This window comes from Podarcis vaucheri (assembly GCF_965113315.1).
Source record: "Podarcis vaucheri genome assembly, chromosome: 8".
NCBI classification, from domain to species: domain Eukaryota; kingdom Metazoa; phylum Chordata; class Lepidosauria; order Squamata; family Lacertidae; genus Podarcis; species Podarcis vaucheri.
In genome coordinates, this window is record NC_138766.1 from 45,313,619 (window position 1) to 45,335,075 (window position 21,457).

At 38.2% G+C, this 21,457-nt stretch overlaps 1 protein-coding gene and 1 long non-coding RNA gene across 10 annotated transcripts in view; one reads left to right on the plus strand and one right to left on the minus strand.

Annotated features, from left to right (window-relative positions):
• LOC309539329 overlaps positions 1–21,457 on the plus strand; it is a 205,127-nt gene that overhangs the window by 81,318 nt on the left and 102,352 nt on the right. The gene's annotated exons all lie outside the window — the stretch shown is intronic.
• The window catches only part of MTCL1 (microtubule crosslinking factor 1), a 96,848-nt gene that overhangs the window by 14,743 nt on the left and 60,648 nt on the right, over positions 1–21,457 (minus strand). For 4 of the 9 annotated variants that reach the window (XM_082235310.1, XM_082235309.1, XM_082235313.1 and 1 more), the window contains 6 exons: positions 21,066–21,221; positions 9,639–9,761; positions 7,967–8,197; positions 6,432–6,614; positions 2,142–2,309; positions 331–579 (listed from right to left, as the gene is read on the minus strand). In XM_082235310.1, coding sequence (XP_082091436.1) covers positions 331–579; positions 2,142–2,309; positions 6,432–6,614; positions 7,967–8,197; positions 9,639–9,761; positions 21,066–21,221 — 1,110 coding nt within the window. The remainder of the gene's footprint in view (positions 1–330; positions 580–2,141; positions 2,310–6,431; positions 6,615–7,966; positions 8,198–9,638; positions 9,762–21,065; positions 21,222–21,457) is intronic. The other 5 variants (XM_082235312.1, XM_082235311.1, XM_082235314.1 and 2 more) reach the window with 3 other exon arrangements.

Genomic DNA, 21,457 nt, shown 5'->3' on the forward strand with positions numbered 1-21,457 from the left:
TAATTTTGTGTTCTGAGAAGAAGAAAGCTTTGCATTGTAAAGGTCAGAGTGACTCTGCCTTTGTGGGAGAAGTGAAATGACAGGAAATAGCCTTTAACCTTTAACTAATTTTCTATACACTAGTGAGGCTTCTAAAATTAGTTTTGGAAGCATTCTTCCTTAGGTCCCTTGGGCTTCTGTAATTATCTGTTATGAGAAACAATGAAACAGAGTGTTCACCCTGTTTGTACAGTTTTTTGTTTTTTATATAAAGAAGCTGTATAGTTCCTTTTTAATTTTTGCAATATAGTTGTGCAGACACATTCCATCATGACCTGACATCTGAATTACCTGCTCTAGCCTTCTCAGCAGTTCCTTCTTTTGCCTCTCCCACTCCTGCCGGTCCTTGCTGAGCTGCTCCAGAAGCTCTACCTTTTCTTTATTCCAGTTCTTCTCACTGTGCTGGATTTGCCACTGCAAGTCCATAACTAATCGGTGACTGTCAGCCAGCAGCTTCTTGTGCTCCTCCCTCTCTCTCTTGAAAGCTGCTTTTGCTTCAAGACCAGTCTCACTCTGTGCTTTTTCGCTCTTCCCTTCCAGCTATAAATGAAACAAAGGTTGTTAGTGTCAACATCTCTTTTGATGGCAGATGTAAAGGTTGGGCTTTGCTACCCAGTTGACAAGGGGATTCTTACAAACATGCCTTAACATTCTGAAGCACAGCTTTGCTCTAAAAGAGGCAGCTATAGTATAATAGTCATACAAGGACTCCTAACTTGCCTAATTGCTAGATTAAGGCTGCAAATCCAATTAGACATGTCACCAAAATTTGTAATTCTTTGGCTCTGAATACAACCTCAGCAACTCATTATATTTGTCTTCAATCTAAGGCAAGTATTACAATCCACAGCTTTTCTTGCAGTTCAAGCCATTATCTGAGCTGGAGGGTAGCTGTATTATGAATCAGAGTAAGCCTGTGAAGGGGGTGTGGGTGTTCTCCTATTTCTGTATCCAATGCCCTGTTCCTTGCAAAGATGTCATATTGAAATCACAGAATGTTATGCAGCTCTTCCCAGCCCTATAAACACATCCTGGGAGCTTCCTTGTTCATTATCAATAATTAGGATTACATTCAGCTAAAATATCTTCCAATTGAACCAATACCATGACTCTGGAGCAGTTTCAAAGAAGTGATCTGTCTGTATCTATGCAACAAAGCTGTGAAGCAGTCATCTCTGTCTGCTGTTCTAGGCATGTGTCATGAATAGCTTGATGGAGATCTTACATAGTCTCCCTATTCTTGGTGTCTATGGTGAAGAACTTGTGCAGGGAAAGAATGAAGAATCCCCATTCACTGGCAATCACCAGTTGCAGACACAACTGCATTTCTACCTAAGCTGCAAGATTGCTATTCATGCCCCCCCCCCACTTAATTTATCATTCATTACATCCAGTAGCTTTCTGACTTTTATCCTCACTGAAATTAGGTAATGCTACCAAATGATTTTTTTTTAGGGCTCTTGTCATTTTTGCTCTCACCACCTGTGCCTGATGTAAAATAATAGCATCAAATAATACATTTGTTATGGCTTAGAACATGCCTGCCACAAACCATCTGCTCTAATTTGCAATACTTTACTGAATAAATGCAATAAAGCACAATTAATAAATTACTCAAACATATTTTTTTTACATTAAATTAAAAATCAAAACCACTTACAACAGCGAGACACAAAACCACAATTTCTAGGACTTAATAAGATTCTACAATTTAATAAGATTAAATAAAAGCAAAATGTTAATACTGTCTTCTCCCATTAAATAGCTATTCCAAACAGCATCACATCAGGGAAACCATCTAGAGAATGAGGCACTAGTTATTTGAGTAAGTGCACCTGAATCCATCCTACAATTTGATTAAACAATAATAAGAGCTGGTGGTTCATTCAAAGCTGTTGTTTCAGACATATTTGCAGCTACCTTATTTTTGTTGGACAGCTGGTCCATCTAGCTCAGTGGTCTATACCCACCGGCAGCAGGATTTGAAAATATGGCCTTTCCCTGCTCTACCTGGAAATGCCAAATATTGGACCTAAGGCCTTCTGCATGCAGAGCAGATCCTGTGCTGCTGAGCTACTGCCCTTCACCAATGGGGACTGTACCTGCTCCAGCTGACACTTCAGTTTAGTCCATTCCACTTCCCAAGCAGCTTTGTCAGTGGCATACTGCTGCTGGAAGCCATGACGTTCTCGTTCATCATCCCGGAGCTCAGATCGGAAGTCATCCAACAGTATTTTTAGGGCATGTAGAAGCCTGCGGTTTTCTCGTGCCTGCAGAAGCAAAAGCTATTTGTAATTTTAATACATTAAACTGTATTTTCAAACATCTCGGGATAAATAAGGGGTGGTTGGGTTTTTGTTGTTCTTGTTTTCTACGTTCTTGTCAAGGTGATTAGCTGCATGAAAAAGACCCCGAATGCTAGCTTCCTACCAAAGAAATAGGAGGAAAAAAGCCTCAGAAGCCTGGCTTGTCTATAGTGCAATTTCCTGGTTTATAAAATAAACAAAATGATTCAGCCCACAACTTTAAGATACCAAGTCAAAGATGTCCATAATATCAAACTTGGCTGCATCCAAAGTGTATTGGTGCCTGGTACATCCAGAGTGGGAACCCACACCCTTATTACTATGTTTTCAAAACCTTTTCATCTCATCTTCTCTGGAATGCCTAACCCAGTGATTGCAAATCCAGCACCTAAAATGAGAAATTACCCTGCTGTACTGTTTAAGTGTTTTCATTTGCCCCTCACTGACCACCCCCCAAATCCTGTAGATGCCCATGTCAGTGTGAGAAGGAGAGGCGTACTTGGATAGAGAGAGTGTGTTCATGGGGAGAAATGTTTATATGAAGTGTGTGTGTGTGTAAAATCAATACTGTGATCACCACCATCAGGACCTGCAAGATGTAGCTGACTTGAGGTTATCTGGGGCCGGGGGAGCAGCAATGACTCTAAAGCCTCTAATTTTGTATTATGTCGCCACCACTGCCCGCCATGGCAGTCATGTTGTGTTATGGCAAGTCTCCACGACAGTCATTTTGTGACTGAGGCCCACGGCACTCTCTCAAAATTCATAGAATCATAGAATCATAGAATCATAGAATCATAGAGTTGGAAGAGACCACAAGGGCCATCGAGTCCAACCCCCTGCCAAGCAGGAAACACCATCAGAGCACTCCTGACATATGGTTGTCAAGCCTCTGCTTAAAGACCTCCAAAGAAGGAGACTCCACCACACTCCTTGGCAGCAAATTCCACTGTCGAACAGCTCTTACTGTCAAAATATGCCTGCTGGTTCAAACAGGTTGCTGACCCCTGGATTAAAGGAAGCCTGCACCATAGCTCAGAAGAGAGATGAAAATAAAGCATAAAAGGATGCTGCTTAACTCCTATGCCTGTGAAAAAATGTTACGGAAGAAAGTACATTTCTATGAAAAGCCATGAAATAGAGTCCATCATTGTGTGTAACAGTACTATGATGACTGAGAGGCAATTCTCAGTGTGCTCGAAAATCTAGGTTCCTTGTTCAAAAGTCAAATAGGACCTTTGTTTCACTTCTCTAATGAAGCAGGGATGTTGCTAGATCTTGCCTCTGCAGAGTCACAGAATGATAGAATTGTAGAGTTAGAAGGGATCCTGAGGATTATTTGGCCCAACCCGCTGCAATGCAGGAATATGCTGCTGTCCCATGTGGGGATTGAAGCTTGTATTTATCAACACCGTGCTCTAAACAACTGAGCTATCCAGTAGTCACTGCAAGAATACATTCCTCTGAAGGTAAGGACAACTCTGAGGAAAAACAAGGATATGTGCCCTGGTGCTTTTCACTGCGGTGACGCCCTACAAGATAGGCAGAATGAAAATATACCAAGGCTAGCACCCATGGACATGGGTGGCACTGTGGGTTAAACCACAGAGCCTAGGACTTGCTGATCAGAAGGTCGGCGGTTCGAATCCCCGCGACGGGGTGAGCTCCCATTGCTCAGTCCCTGCTCCTGCCAACCTAGCAGTTCAAAAGCACGTCAAATTGCAAGTAGATAAATAGGTACCGCTCCGGCGGGAAGGTAAACAGCATTTCCGTGCGCTGCTCTGGTTCACCAGAAGCGGCTTAGTCATGCTGGCCACATGACCCGGAAGCTGTACGCTGGCTCCCTTGGCCAGTAAAGCGAGATGAGCGCCACAACCCCAGAATCAGCCACGACTGGACCTAATGGACAGGGGTCCCTTTACCTTTACCTAGCATCCATGTTTACGTTTTTCTACTTTTGTTGTTTATCCTTTCCATTCACAATGAAACATTCAGCACTGTAGCGGTATGTGAATGAATAAAAAGCAAAAGTTCACATGGAAGCCAGGACTACCCTGCACTGTGCAGGACTATATAGCTTGATGTTTCTTCTGCTTATTAATTTGGACCAATAGGGGTGGTGGTAGGTTCTTCCTGAGGTCAAATGATATGGCTTATTTAAAGTCCTGATGAGTCAAAACTTAATGTGTCTGGGCAACCACTGTTGCTCCCCCATCCCTCCCTTCTCTCAAATTGATTCTAAAGAAAATGCCCTTTGTGGGCCAGAAGAAGAGAAGCTTCTGCAGATGTTGAAAGTGTCAGACAGCCTATAAAAAACAACACATGGGCTACCCTAGAGTGGCAGTTACGTCCTTTCTTGTTTTTGACCTACTTTCACAGAAATATCATATACTGTAGTCCATTTGTTCAGGAATGCTATTCTGTGTCTTAATAGTCGCTGGATTACTACTGTAAGGACATCCTTTCTATAGGCAGAGGTTCTAGAGACAATGAGTCAGGGAAGTATTGCCCAATTTTATTTCCATAATTAAAAATTGTTAAAGGACCCCTGACCATTAGGTCCAGTTGTGGCCGACTCTGAGGTTCCTGCACTCATCTCGCTTTATTGGCCGAGGGAGCTGGTGTACAGCTTCCGGTCATGTGGCCAGCATGACTAAGCCGCTTCTGGCGAACCAGAGCAGCGCACGGAAACGCCGTTTACCTTCCCGCCAGAGCAGTACCTATTTATCTACTTGCACTTTGACGTGCTTTCGAACTGCTAGGTTGGCAGGAGCAGGGACCGAGCAACGGGAGCTCACTCCAACGCGGGGATTCAAACTGCCGACCTTCTGATTGGCAAGTCCTAGGCTCTGTGGTTTAATGCAGTGCATTCTGAGTAAATATAGCAACAGCCGCCAATTTTTCTAAAAATGATGTTACACCTAAAGCAGTCCGAGAATGGGGAATGGTGACTACTCATTAGGATGCCTGAGAAGGCCTTTTTCATTACAGCCACAAAATTGCAGACCATCTCCCACAAGAAATCCACTAGCTCTGAAAGTATGATCTTTTTATTTTTAACTTTTTTCCAAATTAGCATTTGGTTGCTAAATATATCAGTGCTGTAATTGCTGCTTGTCACTGCTGTTTAAAATAGTTATTTGATTGTTTGTTTTTATTTGAGTGCTTTATTGAATTGTATTAGTGTCATTGTATTGATAGTATTTTTTTTTACTGCTTTTGGAATATCTTATTCAACAGGGAGTTACTTCCCCTCTAAATACATAATTCTGACTCGTATATTCGTCCTGAAATAGAGCCTTTTCAAAGACTTTCTATCAAAGAGCACTGGATAAACAGCCAATGGTTTTTAAAGGCTCTGCATTGCACCCCAAGTCACTGCTGCTATTTTGGAAACCAGACTGCTGATTTAATGTATCTATTGGTATTTCCTGAGGCCCAAATGCTGCCTATGAATCTAGGTCAAGCTCAAAATAGGTAAACCTCTCAATCCACTTGGGGTGGGGGAGAAGATATTAACATGAAGTAGCTTGTTTTAAAAGCACCCATTGCAGTAAAAGGGTTTTCTTGCACCATATCTATCTTTCATTAAATAAATTAAAGCATATGTCTCCTTCTTTAATTATTTATATGAAATAAAAAGCCCCCCCAATGGTTAGATGGTACATTGCTATGATGCTTAGGTGGTGAGCCTGTAGATATTGCAAATCATCAGACAAATATATATGTTTCTGAGCAATAAGCCATGATAGGAAATGGAATATTTCATTTAAAGTATCAGTCAGAAAGGCACCAGCAATCATATCATTCCTTTTTATCCTGATTAATATAAACATAATAAGTGAAACACATTAACATCACTATGTAATTAGGATCACTGGCATGCTGTGATTAAATGAGTTTTACATATTGCAGAACATGAGGGATTATAACCAACCAAGTTCTACTCAGAGCAAACCCATTGAAATTAATGAACCTAAGTGAGCAGTGTCCATTAACCTGAGTGGGTCTACACTGAGTATGGTTAATGTTGAATACAATCCAAGGAAAGTAAGTATCAGACACAGTAAGCACCTGCCTTGGTACCTGCTTTTGATGCTGCAACAATTCTGCAGTCTGCAGTGGTGGTCCATGGTCCATTATCTCCACGGTGGAATGTTGGGAGTAGTCTGCCAGTCCAAACACTTCCTCCTCTTCCTCTTCGTCCCGTTCATCATGCTTTTGTTCAGGCTGAAAACTGAATTCTGGCAGGGACTCAAGGTGTTCCAACTAAAATAGCAAGTGAATAAAATCAAAGATAACACTGCTGTCTGAATGTTTGGATCCAGAAGTTCCGAACAAGCATGTGTTACACTGCATGTGCAGGGTTTCCTCATTCCCTTCCATGACTTTATTCCATAAGGAATTATTCATTCCTTAGAAGATAAAGTTGGGATGGGAAGAAGGCTTTGTGCACACATAGCTTTGGTTCAAGCTGTAAATGTGCAATGGCAAATGTATATTTCAGATTCTAGGAAGCAGATCATTACCTATTTTAAACATGCCATTTGTTTAATTTTAATAATATTAAACAGTGTCTAAAACCTTGAAGAGATTTTGCTTTGGCATGGTAATATTAAGTGCAGACTAACTCCATTATGGCCAATATGCATACAATAGGCATTATAAATAATCATTATTAGTGATATGGCCACTACAATAGTGATGGAAATTTTATAGCATATATGGAAGCTTAAAAAATGTAAAATTCCACAGCTCAAACCCTTGTCTCATTCAAAAGGTAACATATTCTTCTCACTTTTAGTAATGTAGATATCTAGTTTAGTACAAAGCCAACAAATGTGAACAAGCATAGTAGACATGATAAACATGTTAGCTACGTGCGAGACTGAATGATTTGGATTGAAAAGGTAATTTCCCCCTTCTGAGGTGGTTTAGTAGAGTAGTCTCAAAGAGCAATATGCTTTTCTCTTCCTTCCTATTTTCTATAATGCATTATTTAGGAGCTGCATAAGAAAACAGTTCACTCATGATAGAGCCAAATATGTTGAGGGTGGAAAACAGAATGAATGACAACCACTTCTACTTCCTCACAAAATGCTGTTTTAGGGCTCTTCTGTTAGTTTTCAAACAAAGCGTATTTTCATTATTCAGAGCACGTTTTACCTAAAATGCACAATATTGCTATGACCTCCAAACTGATCTGAAACTATTAATAGACTGATTATTGTAAATCTTTTCAGTTCAGTGCCAGGTTCTTGGGACCCTGGGTGTTGGGTGAGGAAGAATGGCCTATAAGGCTATTGATTTGCTTCACAGATTTGTGTCAGACAGGATTGATGTGGAGATAAGTAACAGGTAATTGAGAATAGCTGTACAGCTAGGCCCACACTGCAAATCTCTTTCAAAAAAAATACCAGAGACAGGTAGCTTCAGATTCCACTTCAGCATTTTTCTGCTCTATAATCAATGTGACACTGATCCCAATACTACAGTTCAGGATGCTCTGACACCTGAACTTGAAGCAAGGTTATCTCTTAAAATCTATTTTGTTCCTAGCAGAACTATCCACATCACTTTTCCTTGTAGTTTCACTCCATTAAATGACACGGGACACTTACCTTAAGAAAATCCTCTCCTTGCTCCTCCAATTTCTTGCCTTGTCGCCACTGTTTCAGCAACCCTTTCAGTTTGGCATAGAGGAGAAAGGTGTTCTGCTTGAAATGCCTGAGTTCTTGGTGCATCAGGTTTTTCTCCTGACTCCAGGTCTTCTCTTCCAATTTGTTCTGCAAAGTTAAGCTTTGCACCTCCAAGTCTTTCCTCCGTAGGCTCTGCAGATGGTCCTCTTCCAGCTTTGAACAGAACAACCATGCACAACATCAACAGGATATCGCCCTTGAGGGTTCATTCTTGTGTGTGTTTTTAAAATCTGGGCAAGATAAACCAAGGTTGCTCATTCTAATTATCATCAGCTAACTGTGTTTGGCAGCAGATCTGATTTTTGAGGAACCTGAAGAACACAGGCTGTAGCCTTAATTTAATTAAGCGTATGTGAATAATCTACTGAGGAAATACACAGCTCATTTACTTTAACAAGCTGCATCAGACTTGTGCAGCATAAACATTTTTATGCTCTATGTTCTCTTCATTGCATCCTTTCAATATGCTCACCATATGACGCTGACCCTGCTATTGCTGTATGTGAATTGCCTTTGCTAAATTTATTTTTGACTAGTCATTATAAGACACCCAGAACCTCAATAATTATAGCTCCTTCCTCTCCCTTTCTCCTTTCTGAAATATTACTTTCTCTGACTTAAGGAGAGAGAGCTACTTGCCTTCCAGGACCAATGATGCTAAAACAATAAGGGAATCATCACTGGAAGCAGAAGAAATCCTATTGAGGGAGAATATGGCTACTATTGTATGCTATCTGCATATATCCAAATAAATAGCCTGGGAAGACCCAGGCTATTTAACCAACAAATAAAGAAATAAAACAGTCCACAATCTCAGAGTTGCCATAGTTTTAGAATATTTATGCTTCAGTAGGAAAGCATACTTGCCACGCGCGTAGTCACGTCTACCACTTTCACATCTGTTTTATCTCTGCCAAATATTACCAATGAAACAATGAAAAGAACAAAAGAAAACTACTTTGTGGTAAGTTTCTGTTTGGAAAAAAAAGTTATTTAAGTCCTATCCTGACTTCTGATCCTGAAAGATTTACTTTTAACATATATTGATTGAAATAATCATGTACATTTTAGTTGGCTGTAAGCAAGGGGGGGGGGGAAATGTAACAGAGGCCAAATCTCCATGTCAATTGATTTAGACCCAATAACGAACCAGATAAATTTAATGCACAAAAATAGTTCTAGAACATACCCTACAAAAAACAATAATACTGTTTTCAGAGGCCATTCCTTTCATTAGATTCCTGGGCTATGTGAGTTTTACAACATTTTCAAGAGGTAGAATTGGGCTATAGAGAGTAGGAAAACTGCAGAACCTTACAGCATACGATATCTATGGATCTAGAAATATCCTTGTAACATTGAGATTTATCATCTTGGCAATATGACTGAAAGCCAGAATTATAGTTCCTGTTAACACCAATTAATTTTCTCTTAATTGTATTTCCACAAGTCTGCCAATCCACAACAAAACTATCTATGAAACAGTACTGAAACACATTTAAGCAACTTCTAAATTCTTACCACAAACTAAGGAGTTTCTGATAGTCAGAAAAACAGACAAAGGTCTCTTCCAACAACCGCATTATGCATTTACCTGAATTATCTTTTCTGTAAATGTTTCTTGCTCCTCTTGGCGAAGTTTCACCTCTTGCTCAAGTTGAGCCTGAAGCTCCTGAATCGATATATTCTGTACAGGTAAAACATGGCAGTTCCTGAGCTGATCAGCAGGACAAAGGAGTAAGGTTCTAACAGGTGTGACAGAACTACAGGACAGACATCACTGAGACACACAACTACACAGTGAAAAGACACTTCAAATATGCATTGTGTTCATATTCAGTGAGATCTAATTCCAAATGAATGAAAAATCTGCACACAGATTCCATTGCTGGATCAGGAACTGCACATGTAGACCTGTGCCCTGGGTCCATATTAGGATACACATTAAGACAGAGGGCTTTCAGGCCTTTTCTCATTTGCACTGTTGAGAATAACATGCACATCTCAGACTGTGTACATGTTGTGAAAAACTGTATCTGGATCAGAGACTAGGTATCTACTAGTCTGTGTGTCACTTGAAGGTTATGGAGGTCAACAAAAAGTTACTTATGTTCTTAGGGGCTCTATTTTATTTGATAGTAAAATGTCCAATTGATAAAAAAACAAGGTTATCCCTACATCTAGATTTTAATTTGCAGAATTTCAAATAGCCAAATTTCTATGTGTCATCAATCACAGCCCAACATCACGTTCGAGCAACAAAGGTAAAAGTATAATTAAATTTAAAATGTTAAATCAAGTATATATTTAAAGGATCCTGGCAGCCTTGGGCAAAATCTGTTCTCAGCCTGGATCCTTGGCTGCTTCAGATGTGTCAATAATTGGGCAGGAGGAGATACAGAAAATGCAACCCCCTCCACATTTCTTGTTTTCCTGCATTTCTGTGTTGCTTGGGCAGACTGATTGTTGTATTCTGATTTTGGAAAATACCAAAGGGGAAAAAGCTACATACAGCCAACTTGTAAAAATAATAATAATCAGATGATACTAGTGGGCCATATCCAGGGCAGCTCTACTGCTGCAAAGGACTTCTGTGCATGCAACAGAACTTCTGCCTCCTCTCCTCTCCATTGCATGCCCTCAAAATTGGCTTTGGACGGCGGGGGACCCTCTGCAGCAGATTTTGAGGGGGGAAGGAAAGGAAAATGAAGTTTCACTGTGCCAGTGGAATCCTGTGGGGCACAATGACTTGAGATTGGAGAAATATTCAAAAAAACAAATATCAGAGTTCTATTAAACTCATGTTAAAACTAGATTATTGTATTTTTGAGATAGCTGAATATGGTTTGAAAGTAGGATGTCTGCTAGTGGTGTGTACGCTCATTCTACATTGGCTTTGGTCTACAGGTTTTATATCCCCCCACCAAAAAAACAACAACCCAGGTGATGAGGACAAACATGTATGCACAACTGTGAGAAGTGAAACTACTTTTAAATCTCTTTAAAAGTATTGCCTATCTCCAGCTTGCTTACATGGAGGCAAGCTCCACTGAAAACAATGTCTTGCTTCCAAAGGATGTATCAAAAATATAGAAAGCACAAGTTAATCTACATGAATAAAGGAGCATGCTATACTCACAACACATGAACACTGCTCACCAAAAGTAACTGAAGTACATAAAGCTATGTTAGGGCAACATGTTATGACTATGATGGAGATAACATAAGGTGAACTGTGCTTCCCTATGCAAATGACTCCTATCATGAGAGTTCCATGTCAGCAAAATGTAAAAGTTTCAAGTAATGAGGCTAATCTGTGAACTGCTTATGCATAAGTTTATTGCATTTTAAATGAAGTGTTGTTAGCTTCCTTGAATACAGCTTTAATAGACACAAAGTACATGACTAAAATCTTTTAATTAGTAATTCCCGTCTCTAAAGATTTCTAGAGAGCCTGATCCTCAAGCGCCCTTTAAGCAGAAGGGGAAACATGCATACCAGTCTCCCAGTCTAATAAATAAACAATGAAGAGCTAGTTAATTAGTTAATTAATTAATTAAAGTATTTTGCTGAATTTATATTGTTCTGCTCATTTGGAATGGTTTTTGCGTATTTTATAATTGTAATGATTTTATTTGTTTTATAATTGCATTTTCTGTTGTAGTAACCTGCCCTATAACTTTGTAGTAAAAGGCAGTTTCACTATAAAAAATTTAGAAGATTTTAAAATCTTCTAAATAAAGATATAACACATTATTATTTATTAGCAACAATAACTGGAGGAAACAATATTTCTACTGGCAAGTCTCGGCATCAGTGAGTCTAATATTTGTGGTGTTTACAGTGTATTGTATACACAACATGAATAGAATCTATACTTCCATGGGTGGAGTTTCATTTAGAGAAAGTTGGACTGGAAGAGAGTGTGAGTCACAGTAGGTGTGAGGTGGGAAATGATGGCTGAGAATGGCAGATGAAGAGTTGGGATAGTTCTGTAGGGACAGAGAGGAGAGGGAATGAGATGGCAATAAAAATGAAAGTATAATTCTTTTAAAAAAGAAAAATACTATAGGAAGAATGGTGACATACCAGCAGCTCCTAAAGGAAGAACAGGGCCAATTAAAACTGAGACCATATGAAGATGTCACCCAATACTGTACTACATGGTTACAATATCAGCAAATTGCACAAATCAGGATAACGTAATAGAATTTGAAAAAGAAGAATCAAAATTACAAAAAGTATTATTACAAAACTCAAAAAAGAATATATCCAAAATGTATAATTTATTATTAGAATGGGAATTAAAGGATGAAGAAGTAAAAGAAGTTATGATCAAATGGGCATGTGATATAGGATATGTAATTCTGCTGGACCAATGGGAGAAATTATGGAAATATGATATTAAATTCACGGCATGTTATACAATAAGAAAAAAATTTATGAAAATGGTGTACCAATGGTACTTAACTCCGGCAAAACTGGCTAAAATTTACAAATTAAAATCGAATACATGTTGGAGATGTAAAAAAGAAATAGGAACAATGTTTCACATGTGGTGGGAATGCCGACCTATCGAACAATTCTAGAAGGAAATTTATGAAGAACTCAAAAAGATGTTTAAAATATCTTTCAGTAAAAAAACCGGAGGCATTCCTTTTAGGTTTAATTACAAATGATATCCCCGACAATCAAAGGAAAGTATTCCTTTATGCAACAACAGCTGCCAGGATGCTTATAGCAAAAAACTGGAAAGGGAGAAAAATTCCATCAGTGAAAGATTGGCAAATTAAATTTTGTGAATACATAAATCTGGCAAGATTCACAGCATTCATAAGGGGACAATCGGACCAGAAATTATTAAAAGAATGGGGTTGTGCTAAAGAGTATATGAAAAAACATTGTTCTGGAGTAAGTATGTTGGTATGTAATGAATGATGCTTTGCAGGGTTAAAGGAAAAAAAATGGTGTAAAAAAAAAAAGTACAAAGATGGATGTAATCTAACCAGACACAACAATATAGTAAGAGTAAATTTTTGAGGTCTTAGAACAAAGGAAGGAAGTCAATATGTGTATATGTACGTAATGATATGGTTTTTTCTGTAGATGTGTGCTTTTTCGTTTTTCTTTAGTTTAGTTTTGTTTCATTTGCTTTTTTTTGCTTTTTCTTTTCTGCTTTTTTTTTGTATACAGTGGTGCCTCGCAAGACGAAAAGAATCCGTTCTGTGATTCTCTTCGTCTAGCGGTTTTTTCGTCTTGCGAAGCAAGCCCATTGACGGATTAGCGGATTAGCGTTATTAGCGGCTTTTAGCGGCTTATCGGATCAGCTGATAAGCGTCTTAGCGGCTTAGAGAAAGGGGGGGAAGGGAAAAAAACCCGCAGGAACTTGCAAGACATTTTCGTCTTGCGAAGCAAGCCCATAGGAGATTTGTTTTGCGAAGCACCTCCAAAACGGAAAACTCTTTTGTCTAGCGAGTTTTCCGTCTTGCGAGGCATTCGTCTTGTGGGGCACCACTGTATTCTGTTCTTTTTTGTTTGTATAGTATTATTTTGGATTCAATGTTTGTAATTTTTGTTATGATTCTGCATTAAAAAAAGAAAAGAAAAAAAAGAAAAATGAAAGTATAGAGACCTAGGATAACTGTAACGGTATGTTAGTTTAGGCTATTAGCACTATTAATATTACTTGTTCCAGATATTATGTTTCCCAGTTAAATATATGTTTACATTTTAATTATCTGTGTTCTGGCCTGGGTGGATACTAAGGTTAGTATATCTCACCCCATATTGTATTGTGTGGATGTATTCACATAAATGGGAGAGGGCCTTCTGAGTGGCTGCTCTCAGACTTTGGAGCTCCCTTCTTGGATAATTTAGACTTGCTCCCTCTCCTTGTTGTCCTTTCACTGGCAGGTGAAGACTTTCTAAGCCACTTGACTCCAGACTTAACATAACAGCTGAGTGATTGACCCTCTAACCATCAGAGGAGTCTTCTAAGGGATCCCAGGAATTTCACACAAATATAAGGTATGTTTCCTGATTTGTCATGAAAGCTGAATTGCTGAAGCAACGATACATTCTTATAACTCTATTCATCCCTATTATTCCCTTTCTTTCTTTTGAGTAATTATATATTTAATGCAGGTGAGGCGACATTCATCATTATGACCTGGTTACATCAGAGGGAAAAGGGGGGTGGGGAGAGTCACAGCCCCAGAAAAATAAACTCATACAATGCAGACTATTGGATAGCAGAGTCTACCACAGCACTGTTGAACATAATGCAAATGCAGAACAACACAACTCACAGGCATCCCAATCCAGGGAAATGGCTGTTACTTTTACTGGAATCAATATTTTTACATCTCCTACCACATCCACAGCACCAATCCATTATTGGGAAGATATGAGCAGGGAGTAGGGGGATAAGAAAATAGGAAAAACCTGACCTGAGTCTGGCCACACTACACTACTCCCTGCTCTCAATCCACCTAACAACATATCAGCACAGCAAGAAGTTTCTATTCTCGTCCCAATCAGCCAAATGGGAATGCTGTTGCATTTGTAGTTCCTAGATTAGGTTCTAATGCACTGAACTCTATAGATTCGTTTTAGAAAACTCAACATTAATTTACAAATATTTCTTTTTACATTTGTTGTTCAATTTCAAAGCTTGCTTACTAAAAAAAAAAGTCCTCCCACTCCTAAATCCATAACAATCTTAAGACAGTCCTTTAACTAGGGCAGTTAACTAGGAAGAGGGATTGGTTTCCATGTTTTCACTGCTGAAAAGTCTTTTCCCAATGCTTTCTGATTATAGAATAACAAGAAAACTTTGGTATGTTTCTTACTCTCCAAAAGCTATAGAATTTTGCAAGTTTGATGCACAGTGAAAATCAAAAGAGATATACATAAAATCAAGAGAGAGACACACAAGAAACTGGTGGAAGGTCACTTGGACTCACAAATTAATGTACATTCAAATAATGATGAAGAGTGTTGCCATTTAGGGTTTGGGGGGATGGCATCCGTTTTTAGCCCATGTGCAACTATTTTGAAAATTGTATTTCATTGATTCAATTTCAAACATGCACCAAATAATAAAAAAGAAAAGCTAAGAAAGTATTGGGGGAAAGAAAAACAGATGAGCAGTTCCAATCCCTGTTTGCAAATATAAATAAGTAAACATATTATGCTTTCACTGACATTGTACTGCATACCATGCTCTTATTTTATATTAACGTGATATAGTTTTAGCCTTAAAAAAGTATCAAAATGAATTAAAATGCGCATTTTAAGATAAAGTATCTTCAGAAATGCACAAAATACATATCTGAGTTTAAATTTTCACACATCCTTTTAAAATAAAAAAACACAATATGAAAACAGGGCCGAACATACTTAAGAGTAATTACATCTAAAATTGATACAAATTTATCTTACCATTCAATATTACTTCATAAATCCAAGTATTATACATAAACTATATTTCATTTAGTTAAAAATAAAGTCCAGATTCTAACTCTAATTTAGAACATTCCAGTTTATGAAATATAATAATATGATAAAAGGTAATTTGGTGCCAAGCAAGTCTATACCTGAAACTTTTGCCAAAATGATGACCGGGGATGTTGAACAATATTATGCACCATTTTCTGAATGTGTTTAGAGTTTGAGTATCAAAAATGGTTTTATAATGGGCATTCCAAGACTATTATTTTGTCAGCTTCATGCACACTCTGGCACATATGTAAAGTATTTGTTCTTGCTGTTAGGGTTTTTACTAATGATTGCATAAATGTTTCAAGCTTATCTTGAAAGTGAATTTACAAGATCCACATGCAACCATTTAATTGGTGAAAACATGCAAATACATACACACAATCTAACACAAGAAGGGAATGTCTACACAGATTAGCTGATGGTTGTGCAACAATGAAAAGGCTATGGAATGTCTAATGAAATATGCTATTGGAAATAAAGCATATATTCATATAATACATTCTATGAAAGTTGAAACCATAAAAGAGGGAAATTCAAAATTTTTAGGTTTCAACTCAGTCCAATGTGATCTTTTATACAGAGAATTCCCTGCAGATACAAAATGAAAGTTAACAAAACAACAACTCTGATTTACAGATACTTGTGTTCTAGACTGTTACTTACAATACAAGCATATTAAATAACAAAACAATATATTCATCCATTTTGACTAAATGTCTTTACTGTTTCATATTTAGATAAAAGGCATTTGTGCTTTTCTTTGCTACCACTAAGGTAGGGCAAGGGAAAGGAGTTTCTCATTTCACTATACTTTTCTTATGCTTGGTTCACAACATGCTACATGCTGTGTCAGCCCACCGGGCTGAATTGAATCTAATGTGTGAAGGCCAACCATTAAGCTTCAACAAAATTTATCCTTGCCCTGTCTAAGCTGCACTTGAGAGACAGAAATTGAAAGCACCTGTATAATGATGAAAGGTGGAACCATGAAAAGCAAGATATTCCCCTTGGTCACAATTCCATCAGATATTTATTGGCAAGACCATAAGAAGAAACAGGATACTAAATTAAAGTATTATAGTTTTGAACAGGAGGATTTCTGTTCAAAATCTGTAGGTACTCACTCAACAGTAGAGCAAAACTTTTACTCCATTTCTTATTTTAGAAAACTAAGGCTCAAACTGCATGCCATGAGGAGATTTGTGATATTCTTCTCTGCAGTTTTATTTTTTATTTTTAGAATCCCAAAGCCACCTGGGACAGGCTCTATCTAAGCAAAAGATGGACATGAGTGAAAAGGCTGCTTAACTCTGACTTCTCTGGTCCCTTTTTCTAAAGCTAAAAGCCACAACCTGCCCAATTTGCTTCCTGTGCCGTGTGAGGAAATTTCTGTTTGAGAAAATACCATCCCAAGGCACACAAACAGAACCAAGTAGCCCTGTTCTTTTGTTCTGTGCTATTTTTCTTCTTGTTGCCATTTCACAAAACTGTTTATGTGACACTCCCTTCAGTTTCAAAAGTAATTTGTCATGCAGAATGGCAGAGGGCTTGTTTAGGAATTCCAAACATCTTAGGGCTTGTGGAACAAGCAACATGCTTGCTCCACATTAATGAACAATGTTATAATAATACTTAGTTCTGTCCCACAAAGTAAAGTATTTTCTGAGACAGCAGGTTCACAATTCAAAAGACACAAAGAAAGAGGAAAAAGCAAGGCAGTGAAAGGACAATTTATGAAGTGGGATGACTGGCTATGGATCCAAAAGTGGTTCCTGTGTTCATATTTGGTATCTGGAACCTTAAAGTACACTCCCAATTGTTGTTTGGGAGCAAGGATTGCTGTTAGTGCCAATCAGCTGGCATAAAGCCCTGCTGGAGTTGACAGGACTATGGAGTTCCCTGGCCAAAGTGGGGATTGCTGTGATTGGCAACTAGCTTATCAGCACTTGCTAGAAATGCCTCCTTTGCCTGTATAGCTTGAAATCAAGCCACATGGGCAACAAACATGTTTCCTAGGGAAACACTTGACCTTTGACATCAGGTAACTGACAGGTGGGTAGACTCACTGACCTGTCAAAGTGGCCTGTGAGCCACTCTGGGGGTGGGGAGTTGGGACCTGGCCTGCCAGCTGAGCCCTACTCCTGCACTAGAGTGTTGTAAATGAAACCCAAATGTAATCTTCTGCAAGGAGAAACATGAGAACTATTACAGAATCCACATCATACAGCACAGTGTATATAAATTCAATAAAGAAGAACTCCTACTCCAGCACTTGCCCAAGGTTTTGTAGTCAGTGCTACTAGCTATTTCCCTTCTGCTTACAGTTCCTTGGAGCCAATAGTTTGTTCATATTAAAGATTTAGAAATATAGTTCTCTCTCGCACAATAGCAGGGCTCTATTCTATCTGTGAATAATGAGTTGAAATGTTTCAGTAGGCGTCTGTCTCCTCCCCAGTGCTGAACTAGTTGAATGACTAGCTTTAATGAAGAAAATAAGAAGTCTGCTCTTAAGACTTTTTTTTTTAAAGACAAGTTTCTTTCAAAGCATATACTTAACCCAAGAGTTTACCTACTAATAATACTGTATGCTAATAACTACTGGTGCAGCACAAATAATGGCAGCAATTTAAAGTAACTTAAGACTAGAGGGTGGTTCCAAATTAAAGACAACAGGCTTACATTGTCTGTCATCTAACAATTAATCTACCACAACACTATGTATAAAATAATCTGCAGTGGGAAAACAGACCTAGAAATTTTTTTTTGGGGGGGGGGCTTCTTTTTAAATTTTTTATCTTCCATCTATTTTTATTTTATTTGCAAAAAGAAATATGTATCATCAATAGCAAGAAAAAATAGCATCAAATCAATAATTTAATTATACTCAAAAAGCAAGTTTAAACCAAACTGAGGTTCACGTCCCCCTATCCGTTATTTATATGCCCTATCCAACAAGATGAAAAATCTACAGATTTCCTAAGTGGCCAATGCAAAGACATTTATTCAGAGCAAAGCAGCTAAAAAGTTCCCTTTTGCCATTTTGACCTGGGAGAGAATCAATGGCACATCTACTTGGGGAAGATAACAAAATAGTGCTATCTTCAACATCATTCTTTAACAGTTTACTTCCCATTTTCTATCTTCAATGTATATAATTTTGCTCAGTTAAAATATATTTTGTATCAACAGATTGGTAAATTACTGTGAACTGGGATATCTTCTATATCCCTGCCAATGAAGGAGAAGAGGTAGGATTAATGAATCTAGAATAAATAAACACATGGGTCTGTTCTCATAGTCACAAATGCAGATTGGAATAACTGATCCACCATTCAGGGAAAGTTCTGAAGGAGCACTTAATGCAGATTAGTTAAACTTTAACATCTTGAAGCCACTCTTTTTCAGAGTCTTCTGTTAATCCAAGTCTTTTATTCTTGTCAAATGCAAGTGGACTATTTTTCCCACAGTCACAAATGATAATCACCATTCCATGCTTTAAAAACACTTTATATGGCTAGTAAAACTCCAGTGCTTTCCCTTCTGACTGAATAAACAATGGGCTTCGTCAAGTGTTAATGCCCTCATAGCTTATTGCCCATAGTTATGAACCAAACTATGTTAACACAAAATCTAAAATCAACACTCAAAAATAATTTCACCACATGCAAATAACCGTGGTTTCCCTGTTTTATAATGGCAAAAAAATGGCAAATTAATGCTCTTCCTGGGATCTCTAAACTTTGTGCCATTGTATATAAATTTAATGTCAGCTTATTATAGTACAGTATAAAGTTTGATCAGTTGTTGACGTGGCCTTAGTTTGACAAAACATAGAACTGATTGCAAAACCCCCCCAAAACTCTTATCTCAGGCAAACAGGTGTGTTTTGTACACTTTTGATCCATGGATTAAAGTACAGGTTTTATTACCTGTAAAGGACTACCCTGTAACAAGAAATCTTATGTCATATTGCAATATTGTGTCATATACATGTCTGAAATAAATGGCTAACATTTACTTCATATTCGTATTCTCTGGGATAATATTTTTTTTTAATACACTGACCAAATTTATTTATAATATCTAATGTCTCTATGCCCATCTGCATGTTTGCTCATCCATTAAAGAAGGAATCTGGTACAGAGCTGGCAAGTCTGGGCCCTAAACAGACTGTAAAATAATATGTCTGTTCAACACAGGCCATTAGAACAAACTATTTAGCGTAATACCAACATGCTTCCAAACTCTGCTTATTTCTCATTGCCCTCTTTCATTTCCCTAATTCTGATTATGCCTATTCATTCTGTGCCTGGCTGAACCACAACAAAAGTTAATACATGTTGTGCACAAACATACATGCAAATTGAGGCTTGCTGCATTCTTCTCTCCTCTACATTTCAAATCTTCCTCCCCACCTTCCAATCTAGGCAATGCATCTGACAGACTTGCTGGACTGTGAATCAAATGCTGATTTAATTGTCTTATCTTGCTACTTCCTCCATGCAATCAGCCTTTTGTAATTTTAAAATGCTGCATGTAAATTTAAGGAATCAAATATACATTCATACCCTCTTTAAAAGGTTTAAAACACTTTAAAACTGCTTTCGGAAGAAGGTGAAGAGAATTGGGTTAGTGGCATCACTGCTTTTCAGCCAGTAAGGACTGGGAACAGTTTCCTGTCAACTCAATCCAGGATGAAAGTCATACATCTAAACAAAATCTAGTGACTGCTATTCTACAGAGATCACCACTCAACATCTGTACATACCCACGATTAAGAATTCAAATTTGGCTGGTTCCAGAACACAGCCAGATGGACTATGATGGAAACTAATGTTTTGCAACCATTAGCAGTGACAGCTCACAATGTATCATCTATGGATAAATATACAAGTCATCATACTTATGATGCTTATGTATGCAAGCTGATTGTTGTTCTAGAGAATGAAAGTGGTTGATGTATACAACAAGAAATAGTTCTATACGTTTAGAGAGATGTTCTTCACAGAAGAAAAAAAAAAGGAAGCCCTTCTGTGTGGGGGATTTTGGAGCATGTCCATAAAATCACAACTATTTATATGCTATCAAGCATGAAAAAAATTACATGGGCTTTCTGAAAGTTTTGTTGGTGAGAAATACAAGGAACATACTACACTGCAACCTTGTAGTGACTATTGCTTGATATAGTGTTGAGGTATATAATTTAACTTCCAATGATTTTTCAAAGCCATCAAGGTGAGCAACACAACAACCACCCACATTTCACACATGGCATTCTGGCTATCTGTTTCTTTCCAGGTCAGTTACAGGTATATCAGGGGTGGCCATTAGGATCACAGAAGTCTAAGAGTGCAGAGGTTTTAAGCGAACATTGTGGGTTGTTGTGGTTGGCTTTAGCTCAAGTTCAAGTCATAATAGCCCATATGAATTATTTCCCACCACTTTGCCTTAGCTTCTGCGACAAACACTTATTGGTCCCTTTGAGGGCAGCAAGAGCTTTTTAATAGGCTGTGCTAACCTCTAGACTGAAACAACCCTTGTTTCCTGGCCTGTAGAGTTTAAATTCTCCATCAGCTCTGCAGTGTGGTTCGGTGGTGCCTCGTTGATGATGACTCTCTCTTTCGTCTCCATGGTCTTGGCTGCGCTGCCACTCCATCTGATCCCTCAGTTTGGACTGTTAGGTGCATGGGTGGGGTTGATAACACAAAAAAGGACAGAAGGAAATAAAAGAAACAAAAATGGGTAAGGTAGACGACTGAAAAAACTACAAGACAAAGAAAAGCATGAACAGAAAAACCAACTTAAATGCAGTGGCATAAGAAAGTGAAGAGAACAGAACTAAAATGAGGATGAGCAAAATAATGGGCTGAAATATCTGAAAAGCAAAAAAGAGAAAGAGAGGGGAAAGAA